Raw genomic sequence first — 14,350 nt, 5'->3', positions numbered from 1 at the left:
CTTCGGCTTGCTCAAATACGCCGGCAGCCCGTCCAAACGTCTTGGAACGGCGTCGGGCCGCAGCTTGGGTTTCTCACGTCGCAAAGAGACGACGTCTTCTTTCACCAAAAAAGTGTCGTTCCAAACAACGTCCGTAGTGTCAAAATGTTTTTCGCAGACACGGACATGCTGCGAGTCAAAGGAAAAGCCGCCGGCTTCATGTCGCGGTATTGCACGTTTCCACTGCTCGCGCTTATCGGCGTCACTTGGAAAGCAAAACAACGAGACCTTTTCGCTCGTACCTCTGTAGCCGGAGCGGCATCCCGGTACGCAACAAGTCTTGGGAATTTCCGCCCAGTGTCCTCGCACAATATAACCAAAGGCGCACATCAACTGGTAACTTAAAACTCAGAAAACAACGCGCCGATGCTACCGGATTCTGTGGGAGTGCAGCGTCGCTGACACAACGCGCAGGTTTCGTCTGTGCCCCACTATGCAGTCAGCGCCGCCCCGCGGCGGCTTCGGCGACATAGCAAACTGCTCCCATAGCGTTACGGCGGAGTTTCGTGACCAGAAAAGCGTTGAAGGACTCTGGTTATGCCGATTCTTATCGCTTTACACTTCGTAAGGTACAAAACATCCCCACGCTTGTAGGCAATGTTTAGTCCATCCGTGTAAACAGGTACAAAAAAGGTCTCTTACACCCTTTATCTCAGTTTTCGTTCTTCTCATACAACCTTTTTCGTTATAATTTTTTTCGTAGTTTCCAACACCCCATTATGTAACTCTACACGCATGCTGGAAAAAGGGTGTTGAAATTATGAACATGTACCTTTAAAGGTTTTGAGATGATGGGGAATATTTGTGTGGTATTTAATATAATTTTACCACTCATTCAACGTAATAACTACCTCGCGATTTATTCGTTCTTGCAAATCCGCTGTCTGATTTGTTTTTCCTCACACTAAAAATGCATAATACCGAAATTTCCACTAAAATATCTGGTTTAGATGAGAAGCCCAACGACTTTATTGGAGGGCTTTCCTGCGCTGGATATAAAAGCAAGGAAAGCTCGTGTTTTTTAAGTAAGTATGCTCGCGCTGTACATATGTATACCGTTGGCTTTCTTGCTCCTTAGTCGTAACGCCACTCTACAATCACCTCACCAAGAACTAACACAATAAATAAACAATAAAAAATAAAAAGAATATACCTTTAGGAAATTTTTGTCCTAGTCTGACTTCTTTGTTCGCATGTCTTCCCAAATTGTTCTCTGCTCTCGTCCCACCAACATCCTAACCTTCTTTTACTAACCTCTACTGCTGTCCAATTCACTTTTCCGTTAACCATAAAGCCAAGGGCTACTGGAAGCTGGATGGTTCCCTCACTGAGGAATGGAGGGATACTTTTGCCCCCCGTTACACTGTCGCATTGTTTCTGGTTCCCCGCCGCAGCCTGCGGTCACTTCTTCCTGTACCGGCTCGCGCATAAGCGTTTTTGTCTGCAAACAACCCGCCCGGATTTCAAAAAGCAGAGCACTGCCATTGGTATTATCGAAGAATTCTTCCCTTGTGATTTCCTGCTTCCCGGTACTGTAGATATTTTAGGACTTATTCGCTTGAACCGTCTTTTTCGAGGCCGTTGTCTTTATTGCCTTGGTCTTTCGGAGGCCTTGGTGGAATGAGGAATGCAGACTTGCGCGAAGGGCCCAAAATAAGGCGTGGGTGTCTTACGCAGATATCCAACGGGTGAAAACTTAATAGCCTTCAAGCGATCAAAGGCACTGGGTAGGCGCACTCGCCGGCAGGCCAAAAGAGATAGCTGGCGGTCTTTTTTAACTTCAATAAATTCGTATACAGATGCGCCGAAAGTATGGAATAGAATTCGAAAGTTTAAAGGACATAAAACGCACAATGTACCTTTGGTGTATGCTACTGGTGACACGCTTTTAGACCAAGCAAATGCACTTGCACAACACTTTGAATACATATCGAGCTCTGCCCATTGCACAAATACCTTAATCCAATACAAGAAATCTGTCGAACGCAAGCTGATTCGGGATAACAGACAATCAGAAGAGCGGTACAACTCTGAACTCACTATGCAGGAGCTGATGTTTGCTCTCGGCACGTGTAAGGCTTCTTCACCTGGGCCAGACAGCATCACGTACACCATGATCCAGAATCTTCACACAGACAGCCCCGAAACACTCCTTTACCTTTACAACAAGATATGGCTAGCAGTACCCCAGACGAAAATTTAAGTGGTACTCAAAGTGGTCCCACTTCATTTAAAGTGGTCCCACTTGGCTGCAAGTGGTTTCTGAATAGGCACCACTTGGTTCAAAGTGAAAAGTCCAGTGGTCCCACTTGCCTGCAAGTGGGACCACTTTGCACGTGGGACAACTTGGCAAGTGGGACCACTTGAAGGCAAGTGGGACCACTTTGCAAGTGGGACCCCTTTGCAAGAGAGACCACTCTGCAAGTGGGACCACTTGCAGGCAAGTGGGATCCAGAAGAGGCGCCACTTGGTTCAAAGTGGGACTGCATTTATCCCACTTGCTCTGAAATAGTGGTTAAACACCTACTTCTAACACTCGGGTCACACAAAAGCAACATTTCTCTAAGGCCCAAGTGATGCCATGTTTAAACCTTCTTCGCCTTAATACCATCTAAATCGCCTTTATGTGACTTTATATTATTTAGAAATGAAGTCATATCCAAACTTATCATTTATTAATGATTTTCAATTGTCTCTCATAATAGGGAAATCTCTTTTAAAAATGTTTAGTTGGACACATGCATGCAGACTGGCCAGTGATAGCATGCACTTCCTCTATATGCACTACCTCTAGCAGAACTTTCAGTTCCTTATCACAGTTATGCTGTAAACTGTCACCTACAATACACCCACTGAGTGAATAATACTTACTTTTAAGCTGAATACACTTCCATACAGCATTTTCAATGTATAAATTTCGCTAGAGGAACAACATTTGAAAACAAGTTAATTGTGTTCTGGGTTACAGGTACAGTAAACAGGCAGGTTTCAGCTCTGTAACCATATTTTGTTTGTAATTCACATTAACAAGATAAACATTTCGAACGTATTTATGAAAACGGTAAAGGACACAGAGCAAACACGCTTATGCCTCTAGGATTATGCAGTGAATGTCTAGCTTGCAGAAAATAAACTGAAGTAGATAAACCACATTTCATGGGTAAGGCACAGAAGTTTCTGGATACAATATTGATAGCTGTATGTACAAGTTAAAAAGTGAGAATAAAATGCTTATCCGTAGCAACATTGGAGCTACATGAGACAACACGTTTTTGCAATCAATTCTGTAGACTGATTTACCATGGTACAGAGTCCACATGCATCAATGTTTCCATCCAAAACCTTGCTTGTGAATGACCACATGCTGTGCCTGCACTGGCCTGTTCTCTAAATCTGCAATGGGAATATTGCCGAACCACTCAGTATATTCAACAGCTAACTGTGGAGACAGGTAGTACCAAAACTGGCGGCAATGCAAGCACCGTACTCACAAATCACACCTGTATAAGTCAGAGCAGTGACTGCTATGTAAGACTGGCGGCCACTTTGCGTGCATTTCTGGGAAGAAAATATTGACCTATACTTTGGTTTATGTGGTATACAGAATAATTGGGAGTACGCTGAGATGGTACACTGTCTTTCAAAATGGTCCATAGTGATTGCACAGCTCCGCAAATATTAGTGAGCCATTTAGGTTCAGATATATACATGGGCGAACAGATTGTGACACACTATGTAGGCGCTTCAACACGGATTTGTGTGCTCTCTTGATGTGGCAGAAATCTCCGAGATTTTCAACTGCAAACACATGTGACCCCATGAACGCCTCTCGACTCCCATCAACCTTTAGAACATTGACAATATCCTCAACTTTTGCATAACTGTCTCCCTCCTTCACTGCAGTCGAGTCGCGCTTTAAACCAGGCTTGTATTGTTCACTGTGCACAACACACCCTTCCACACACAACCGATCATACTCTTGAACTAGCTCCACACCTGCAACATTTTCCTCAACATAGTTAACGAGGTCCTGAGAGTGTGGCTGAGGATTTCCAAGAAGTTTGGTTCCCACGTGCCAGGGCTCCCTGTTGAGGCACAACTGTCTCAATTCTTCTGAAGGTCTACCCAGCAACTTCTGAAAGTTGTTCATCATGAGAATGCGCGAAAGAATTTGAAAGGGGACCCCATTTCACGAAGAAACTAGCTTCAGCAAGTTCCCCATCTTGTTCTCAAACTCATAGCACGAAATTGCCCACTGTGGCCCATGCAAGAGCACACTCTTTGGCATGTGCAGCAATGTGTGCACATTTGATGTCATTTCTGGCTCCCCATAATGATATTGCATCATTATGACAAATTCTGTGATGTCCTTTGTGCTTTGGTCGATGTCCTCCATAGAAACGTGGCTTTTCAGCAGGCGGTATACAGCTGACACCAAAAGTGCAAAGAGACTGAAAAACTGCACGGCCAAGATGTCTTCCAAGCACGGAAGGTAGTAATAGAGCAACCATGACTCCCACTCCGATGCCTTGCAGAATTTACGAGGCTTCAGCGATCTTGGAGTTCGGTTGAAGCTTGCATGTGGCCTTTGTCCGAGGAGGCCACTGTCCACTTCTGCTAGTCCAGTCCCGGTATAATAGCCAGTCCCAGTATCCGAAAACCACATGTCGGTGAGCTGACGAGACACACAGAAGCACGCTATGCATGTAATCTGGTCGGAAACTCCACACTATGTCGAAGCCAGCAACGTTAATCAGGGGTGATGGTCCTTTTACACCCCTGATAGTGCGATTTAGAGTTGCTGCAGTCCTCATGTCATCCAGCATGCCATCCTCTGTTCTGTCGTCAAACACTTCTCCCACTGGATACTTGACACAACCTGCACAAAAGTGCTTCCTTTAGCAATTCATTGCAATGATTTTAACCGTGCTGACTGTACCTTCAACGTATTTTCCGGAATGCAGACACCACGAACAGCCTTTATATCCATTATATTGCATGACATTTTGCATGGAGGCCCTCGCTGGAGCATCTGACTCATTGGTTATGCAGTAGACTTACAAAAGAATATAGCATATCAACTTGAAAAATCTATTAAACGTCATGGTAAACATTTTCTGGCAGCAGTTACAAAAACTTACCACAAAGTTGGAAACAGCTCGGTTTGAGTTTTTTCCTCATTCGCATTACAATCACGATGAACTCTAAACACATGAATGCCTTCATAAAGTTTTAACAGTCGAATTCGAAGTAACAAATGCAATTCTTTTCCTGCAATCCCTTACTATAAAGGAATTCTTGTAAGTAATAGTTCAGTGCAGACGCACCTTTGAATGCAGCAGTTTTCCACTGGCAGACCACAATATTCCTTCTGTTGAGAGCTCCTTCATTTTGTCAGCAAAGGCCTGAAGCAGTAGGGTCATATTTGAGTGCTTGCTGCCATACCAAAGTAGGGCACAAACGTTGTTGCTCCAGCGCAAGTGTGGTGGCAACTCGTTCAGCGTAAAATGTACAGGCCAGATCGAGTAGCTAGACCACTTCAACACAGGGCTTCCGTCTGTATTCACAGTTACTGTGAAGCCCTGTTTCTCGCAGTTCAGCTTTTCACGTTGGTGCTTGTAAAATGGACCACCCATGATGTCAGATACGCCAGTGTTGCTGGGTGGCTGTGAAGCGTTCAGTGACCTGAAGAGCGGCTCACTCATAGTACTGTCTTCAAGGAGATTGGCCAGCTGCTTTTTCAGAGGGAGACTAACAAAAAAATTCCCATTTGCCATCAACCGGCGGCCGTTTTGCTGCGGGCCACATCATGTGCCTGACACCTTGTAACGCTCAGACAAGCTGCCTCCACTCTTTGCGAGCAGCCTTTCACAGAGTGGGCAATAGAAATAGAACTCCATCTCATCTGGTGAAGCACCACAAAACTTTCTGAACAGATATTTGCTCTCCGGTAGCACATGTTTTCCCAAAAGCACGTTACTGAACTTTAAAAAGGTCTTCAATAGCTTCCCAGGTCAAGCCATGCTTTAGAGCGAGGTTCATTGCAAGAACAAGCACGTCTCCCACCGACAAGGAGGTTCCATTTCCAACAGGCTTCACAAATTCTAACTGAAAGGGAGAGCAGTTGAATGCGTCAGTGGCCGTCGAGGATTGCTGCTCATTGTGATCACCCACGGCGGTCTCAGAATCATTTTCGGCATTGAGATCATCGCCAGGCCATTCATAATTCTCTAGTAAGGAAGGCAAATTGCAGTGAGGTGCTGTATCTGAATGGCTGGCCGGTCCAGCACCTTCGTCGCTCCCATCTTCGGGCGCTGACGCACCGCGACTTGTAGCCGCCGGGCTGGCGGTGCCATTTGAAGCTTGATGGATTATGCTTGCACGAGCCGCTACTGTCTTCTTTAGTTCAAATAACGTTGACCTTGGCAGGGGCTTATCACAAGCGTCGGGTTCCAGATACCGCTTACGCGTTTTGTGTCTGTCTGTGTTCATTGTGCGCCGCGCTTGTAACCAATGGCTTTTTTCACTCGCAAAGAAACAACGGTAGCTATCACGACAGAAGTAAAAACAATCTTTTCATTTGCAACTTTCAGCAATTGAACACTGAAGCAGACTGAAGTCTACCAATATCCCTGTTGTCAACTGCGACCACACAATAGTACACCTGCACGCGCCATTATGACAATGCTGACATCGCAAATGTTAATGATGATAATAAATTTTGATAATATGCAATCGTGCCTAAACTTTATAATTGTAACTTTTTAACGTTTCAGCGCTCGACTGAAATTACGTCAAATGAAACTAACTTATTTAGTACCACTGTTTTTTGGTAATTTTTAATTCAAACAGGCATGTTCAATCCAATCCAAGTTGGCGCTGCAGCCATAGCGCGGAGCGTGGTGACTCGTGAGAAAACGTGCTTCACGACGACAAAGATGTTTGCGCTCGTTCGTTTTCTGAACGAATATGCTAAAGAGCTGTATGAAGTTCCCGTCGATGATATCAAGGACTTCCATTCTGCCTACGAAAACGATTTTGACGGAGGCAATGTATATTCTTCTTTCTGGAAAGGCGAAGAAGTGCCAGAAAACAGCGGCCTATACCCGGCGCAGGTGCTGCTGCTGGCAGGTAATTGCAAATTTATCTCTGTGGTCTGTTCTATTTGTTTTGTCGCTTTCAAGTGTACGTTTCGTGTTGCGCTGTAGCAAAACATGAACAAATAGATCGAGCTTAAGCGCAGCTCAATGTCCGTATCATATTCGGCTGGCGCCGCGGAGGCGTCGCGAAATCGGCCTTACCGAGACTCCGTTAATTCCGTGCAGCGCGCCTCGCAGCTACTTTGCTCACGACACCGGCTGTCGCTGTCGCTACCGCCCGTCTCGCGACCCGAAGACGGGCGTCGGCGTATGCGTGCCGTACTCGGGAAGCTCGGCAACGAAATCAGGCTTCGTTAAATTGCCGTACTCACTCGCCAACCCGCACCGACAGCGTACCGTTGACCGGGTGCTGCCCGAGTTGTCCTGGAAGAAAAGTAGGCATTTGGCGAAGACTGAGGAAGACTCTGAGTAAAAGCTAAAGAGATGAGAAATTACCAAGTGGAGAGGGGATGAAATAACATGCAAGTGCGGGAAACGGTGCCAGGATGAAACTTGGAACCGCGGGGGAGGGGGGCGAGCGAGTACGGCAATTTCACGTCGCCTGATTTCGTTGGCCACGACGGCCGTCTTGATCGCGCAGGAAGCAGACTACGATAGCTGTGTGGTGCACTGCAAGGTTAATTCCTAACAGGGTCAAGGGTGGGGGGAGGGGGGGGGGTAATATTACCTGCCAGGTAATATTCTGCACTAGAGCAGGCAATGAAATAAATAAATTAGGGAAATAAATGCGGAAACAGCTGACTTCATCTCCGCGGGAGTACTTAAGCTAGGTAACAAACAATTCACACACGTGCTCATTGCATGCAAATAGATATCACTAATGGCCTTTACGCCTCCGCAACAACCCACTCAAAACTTTCTGGGTGCCTCAAAAAGTCCAGTGACTTGCTCAGGTTCGATAATGTTTTCTTTTTAATATGTTAATCTTTTCGTAAGTCTTGGAAATAGAAAATCTGATACGATGTCAGTACTGCTCGCATAAATATCCTTTTTTGAAACTTTAACTTTTGTCATTTACACTCATATTTTGATCCCATCAAGTGTTCGATTTTTCTAAATGTTGATTTGAGCCATTTTGTTACAACGCAGCTTCCAGAGAAGGCCTCCGTCTGAAATGGGCATCAAGGAGGGTGGCCAAGCCTCTCATTCACCCTTCAGACATTGAAGTGGAAGACAATTGATTGGCTGACAGACGAAGGGCGTGCCAAACAGCCGTCGAAGCAGGTAGATATAATTTTCTCTCAATCCATTCTCAGCTTAATAACTTCTCTTTATTCCAACTTTAATTTCAGGGAAGGAAAATCCGACTGGCCGCAGCTCAGTTAGCTGCAAATAACGAGGCCTACAAAGGCATTCTCGAGAAACACCAGGCCCAGGCTAAAAGGAAAAGCAATGACATTTCATCTTCCCAGGTACTTATCCAATTTGTGGAGCTTCCATGTGAGCATGTGTGGGATTACAGGTTTGTTTCCCATGACACGTGCATTTGTTGATCAGATTTCAAGGAAAAGACGGCATGTGTCTGCCACCGAATCTGACAGCAGCAGCGATGAGCTCACGTCTGCCTCGGAGCTCAAGCGAGCTCGGCTTGAGGCGAAGCATTGGCGGCGGTGCTTCGATGAAGTCGTGAAAGAAAATCACGGGCTGCATGACATCATTCGCTGCATGCAGAGCCCTGTCTCTGCAAAGCTGGACACAAGTATATATTATTTTCTGCAATATGAACATAGTGTCTAGTCTTACTTGGCATAAGTTTTGTCGGTCCTTCACTATACTTGTGACCATAAATCTAGTGAGAACCAGTCTTGTTTATGGGGAATTGTGACTATTTAAGATTAAAAAAAATAAACCAAATTTGCAGAACTGAGCGGAAGGGAATGCATGTTTATTAAAAATGTTAAAGCATTACAAATCTGTTTCCGAGCTGCTGTGCACAGCGAATGAACCCATTTATCCCTGGCTTGTTATATATATATATATATATATATATATATATATATATATATATATATATATATATATATATATATATATAGGGTTTGGAAATGAGGGGCTCGTTAGGAAATACAGAAAGAAATGCCGGCAGTCTACAACGCCAAAGAAGGCATAGGGGAGTGGTTAGAGGTTTTTTTTTTACCGTTATTGACGTTACATTATTTTTTTATTATTAATTACGTGAGAAAGAAAGAAAGAACAACACGCGCCCAGAGTGGGGACCGAACCCACGCCTTTCTCACGTATTTAATAAAAAAAAAATAATGTAACGTCAATAACGGTAAAAAAAAACGTCTAACCACTCCCCTATGCCTTCTTTGGCGTTGTAGACTGCCGGCTTTCTTTCTGTATATATATATATATATATATGTATATATATATATATATATATATATATATATATATATATATATATATATATATATATATATATATACATATATATATATATATATATATATATATATATATATATATATATATATATAAATGAAAATGTAATAAAAATTTATTGTACCTCAAACTGTGGTACAAACTGCAAAATATATGTATTCTTGCTTGACAAACAGGAATTGCGAAGAAATACGCTTTTCGTAATAGCTTTTAATTTTATGTTTCCACGGATGTTCAAGGACCTTTTTCATTTTTTTAGTTGTCCAGGCGCTGGAAGCCCAAAAGGAGAAGCTTCCACCTGGTCATAATCATCCTGGTGAGGCCTTTCAATTTGGCCCTTTTGTGTTCCCCTAACCATTTTTCTGATATTACTTAAAGGCCCCTTTCCTGAGAATCACTGGGAGGAGGCGAAGGAGCCTTCAGTTAGACCAGCAGCAGCACTTTGTGCCAACAGTGGTACGTTTGCTTTAACAGTTGTAGTGAGACTGGCACAAGTGTGTGATATTCAAATACAAACTTAAGGATTGGCCTGGTGCAGTACCTTCACGTTATAAATTGCAGCTTGCTTGGTGACAGTTATAATTTAGGTTGCAAGATTTAGTTAAAGGGACACTGAAGTGAATTTGTCAAGCTCCTGTTTTTGCTTGCACTGCGTAGACTGGCTCAAATTAGCACACTTTTCATCGTTTATCCGGTTGACAAATCGGTAATTATTTTACAAAGCGCGAAAGAAGAAAAACTACCATGCGCGGTTTGCGGCGGCCGCACCAACTAAAGCTGTGACGTTGGGAAGAGCGGGCACCGTGATTGGACGATGCCCAAGGTGAGCAACCAAACAAGTTTCGGTTTTGGTTTTGGTTCTGTAAAACACAACTGGTGGCGTTGTTGGATGGGCATTCTCAATAACTCAGTAATCATCGTACCGCGCTTCTCCCATGTTGTCAGCTGTAAAAATGCATAAAGATAAGCCTCCCAGGACGGCTTGGAATCGTAGCATTCACTAGCCGAGGCCTACGCAGTGCATGGACGCCCTCCGCGTGCCCGCAGACGCCCAAATGTCACGCGCTTTTCCCCCATATTTGGAGCTTGCCTCACTCATGCCTGTAGCGTAAAAAGCTTGTTCGCACCAGGCCAAGGGTCTGTTCATTCTGCACTGTGCCCACTGCCCGCAAGCAGTTGGTGCTTATGGCAACAGCACGCCAACGAGAACTCGCTAGCGCGCCAGTGCCAGCCTGCGCGCGTTCTGTGAACTAGTTCGTGGAGCCATGAACGTTGCGGCCCAAAAAAAGGGGAACTCAATGTAGAAAACATCGGCAGAAAACGATAAAGTTAACTTAAAAAAAAATCACGTACCCGCGGGGACTCGAACTCGTGACTTGCAAAGCCCTTGCGGCTACATACCTAGCGCCTCAGACCACTCGCCTACGGGACGGGCTCCTCAGCCCTTGGTAATATAGGGTATATACTGTACAACCAGTTTACACTTTTATTTAGTTTTGGCATTTCAAGCAGCTTAGGTGACTATTTGTTGTATTTCGCTCGTGCAGTAAGCGTCGCCCGAGTTTCCACAATAGCTGACGTCTAGCAATTGCGTTTCGTAGACGGAAAAGCGTTCACAGATGCGTAGTCGTGCTGCTGACCGCTGTGCTTGTTCGCCCAGAGAAAAAAAAGTGCTTCCCACACCCTATTTTTACGCTGTACGGTAAAAATATCAGTTGATTTTATTTCCTTAGTACCTATATTGACTTCGCTGACTCTTCTCCCGCCTTCAAGAGGCCTTATATATTCCTACTGCCCTAACAGCCAGCGAAGCGTCGCATGTGCGCTTGTGCAGCGCTTGTGTGAAGCGACCTTGGAGCTAGATACAGTGTACAAACTAACCAAGTAAAGAAAGTCCCATTCTTCTATTCACAAACGTGTCCTGGCTTCGCTTCAACTGAGCGAACGAATTGCAACGACCCGTCGGCGGCCGGCGGACGAAACGCTGGGCTGAGTGACTCTGTCTGAAGGCCGGGGAGCCGTGCAGTAGCGTAGCCAATTGCGAGCTCGCCTCCTCGCGACGTCACACGAAAACGTCGCAGAAAATGGGCGAGCGTAAAGAGAGGAGGACAGCATTTTCGAAATACTTTTTCTACTAAATTAAATCGCGTAAACGCGCCAAGAGTGGTCGTAACATGGCCTGGGGACTCCGGGCTACAATTTGCGCAAGTAATCCCGCAATGTTTACATACCACTTCAGTGTCCCTTTAAGATGAGCGTAAATAAGGTCCATTAAACTGCGGCTGTGTACCGTTCAGTTGATTTAATATGAAGTGACTCGGGTTTTCTTTTCCTTTTGACAAAATTTAACGCTCCCATGGAGAGCTAGAGATGTGTGTTTTGCTTTAATGAACTGAGTTTTAGTGGTTCCACTATGGTAAATAAGAAAGTTGACCGTAGAAAACACTGCTTGTCCGTACTTTATGTGAATTGGGATTGTCTTTAAGCTATTTTTGATTAATATCCGGGTATTCCTGAGGAAGTTTGAAGTTGCAAGTTCATTACTGTTGTGCTCTCGTCCAGTGTTTTATTCAAGCGCTCAGTTCAAGTGCTAGCACTTGCGTTTCAGGGCCCAGTGCACAAGAGGTGCGCCTGCCTGCACCTACAGCAGCTGAAGCCGGCCCCAGTCTTGCCAGTCCACGAGAGGTGCAGAGCACGCCTGAACGTGCTGCGCCCACAGCCGTCCACAATGCCCTGGCCAGAAGCGGTGCTGCCACAGCAGCGCCCGTGGACGAGCCACGGGCTACAGGTAAATTTTGGCTAATGAAGCGTGCCTACACCCTAAACTTCTGAAAATTTTGATAAGGATTCTTACGACCAAACCATTCTTTCAGTGGATCCTCAGGTGGCTGGGCATGCCGCTTTCAGTGACGTCGGAGGTGCTACAGGGTAAGCTTGCAATAGTTTCATATTGATTTTGGAATCACAATTTATTCAATAGTAATCATGTTTTGCTTTCATACTGTTTCTTTCACAGTATCATGTGAAGGCGGGCCTTAATATAGGCATTCGGCAGGCGGAAAAGGTTTTCGCTAACAAGAAGCCAGCCCTGGTGGCCAAAGACATGGCCCAGGCGATTTGGGGTAGGGAGGGCCTCACGGAGCGCACGTATGGTGGCAAGTCGGCCCCGAAAGACCTGAAGAAAGACGGGGCTGTGGCTCGCAAGCAGCTGAGCCCGGAAAAGGTGGCTGCACTTTTTTGTGTGGGCTTGTGCGTGTTTACATGCAAATGGGGGCCTGATGATGCTTTTTATTTTTTTAAAGAAACAATGACGCACTGGGGCGCACAGACAGGCTTGCCTGTGAAGGATACGGTACACAACATCGGCACTATCCTTTCACAAAAAATACAAGACCTTCGCAAAAGCTTCAAGAAGAAGCTGTAACCTCAGCACAGAAGCCGTGAGGTTCACTCAACTTGTACTCGACTTCACTCAACTTGTGCGCGAACTGCATGACGCAACTGTGAATAAACTGTGCAACCCGTAAACCTGTGAGCAAGAATGTTTTTTGTGTACCTGCTGTGAAGTGGGACCACTTTAAAGCGGGACCACTTTAAAGTGGGACCGCTTTGAAGTGGGATATCGAACAGGGACCACTCGCCAAGTGGGACCACTTTAAAGTGGGACCGCTTTGAAGTGGGATATCGAAGAGGGACCACTTGCCAAGTGGTCCCTGTTCGATATCCCACTTTACAGTGGTCCCACTTCAAATTTTTGCCTCGGGCGCTTCCCTACCTCTTGGAGAGAGGCAATTGTAGTGGCTATACTGAAGGAAGGGAAAGATGACTCGCTCCCAACAAGCTACCGGCCAATTGCCCTCACCAGCTGTCTATGTAAGGTATTTGAGGAAAGGATAAATAGAAGACTGACATATTTCCTTGAGTATAATGGCATCCTGGATAACTGCCAGGCAGGATTTCGGTCAGGTAGATGCACAACAGACCAGCTGGTAGCGTTTGAGTCATATGGTAAAGATGCCTGCATACATAAACAATATTGTCTCTGTATTTTTTTACTTTAGAAGGCATACGATACTACTTGGCGCTACGGCATTCTTCGTGACCTCAAGTCTATTGGTATATCAGGAAATATGCTTAACACGATAGAAGAATACTTGTCAGAACAGACAATTCGTGTAAGAATTGGGATGGCACTCCCCAGAGTGTCTGTACAAGAAAATGCGGTTCCTCAGGATGGAGTATTGAGCTATACTTTATTTATTATAAAAATGAATACGCTTAGAAAGTCGTTACCACCTTCAATATCATGCTCCATGTACGTTGACGATGTACAAATTAGTTACAAGTCGTGCAACCTCTCAATGTGTGAAAGGCAGATTCAACTAGGTATAAATAAACTCTCTAAATGGACTGAAGAGAATGGCTTTAAATTAAACCCACAGAAAAGTACCTGTATCCTGTTCTCAAAACGTCGTGGGCTCTGTCTTGAACCTGACCTTACTTTAAATGGACTACCACTAGCTGTCTCAAATGAACACAAGTTTCTGGGCCTTGTCCGTGATGAAAGACTGAAGTTTATATCACATTTAAAGAAGACCAAATTAAATGCTTAAAAACATTAAACATACTGAAAGTCCTGTCTCATCAGTCCTATGGTGCAGATAAGGAGTGTCTCTTGCATGTTTTTACCAGCTTGGTTAGGTCCCGCATGGACTGTGGAAGCGTGGTATATGGCTCAGCCAGCAAAACTGCTTTAAAAATGT

At 44.9% G+C, this 14,350-nt stretch overlaps 1 protein-coding gene and 1 pseudogene across 1 annotated transcript; one reads left to right on the top strand and one right to left on the bottom strand.

The window, feature by feature from the left end:
• Window positions 1-3,679: 3,679 nt before the first annotated feature.
• LOC144164447 (uncharacterized) lies at window positions 3,680-8,849 on the bottom strand (annotated as a pseudogene).
• Window positions 8,850-12,315: 3,466 nt separating this feature from the next.
• Window positions 12,316-13,011, top strand: LOC144164446 (uncharacterized). The gene is made up of 3 exons (XM_077694984.1): window positions 12,316-12,375; window positions 12,604-12,810; window positions 12,916-13,011. Exons 1-3 carry the CDS (start codon window positions 12,316-12,318, stop codon window positions 13,009-13,011), a joined length of 363 nt encoding a protein of 120 aa, XP_077551110.1.
• Window positions 13,012-14,350: the final 1,339 nt, after the last annotated feature.

Source organism: Haemaphysalis longicornis, unplaced genomic scaffold (assembly GCF_048455015.1).
Source record: "Haemaphysalis longicornis isolate Haplotype H1 unplaced genomic scaffold, Haemaphysalis longicornis Haplotype H1 scaffold_13, whole genome shotgun sequence".
Taxonomy (NCBI): Eukaryota; Metazoa; Arthropoda; class Arachnida; order Ixodida; family Ixodidae; genus Haemaphysalis; species Haemaphysalis longicornis.
Note: the sequence above shows the minus strand (reverse complement) of the source record. Positions and strands in the feature narration are given on the sequence as shown.

Excerpts from the sequence above, each read along its gene's own strand:
- LOC144164446 (XM_077694984.1), top strand. The coding sequence starts at position 12,316 with ATGCCCTGGCCAGAAGCGGTGCTGCCACAGCAGCGCCCGTGGACGAGC. Across the intron at positions 12,376-12,603 it reads GGACGAGCCACGGGCTACAG|TATCATGTGAAGGCGGGCCT; the intron begins GTAAATTTTGGC and ends TTTCTTTCACAG. Across the intron at positions 12,811-12,915 it reads AGCAGCTGAGCCCGGAAAAG|ACAGGCTTGCCTGTGAAGGA; the intron begins GTGGCTGCACTT and ends TGGGGCGCACAG.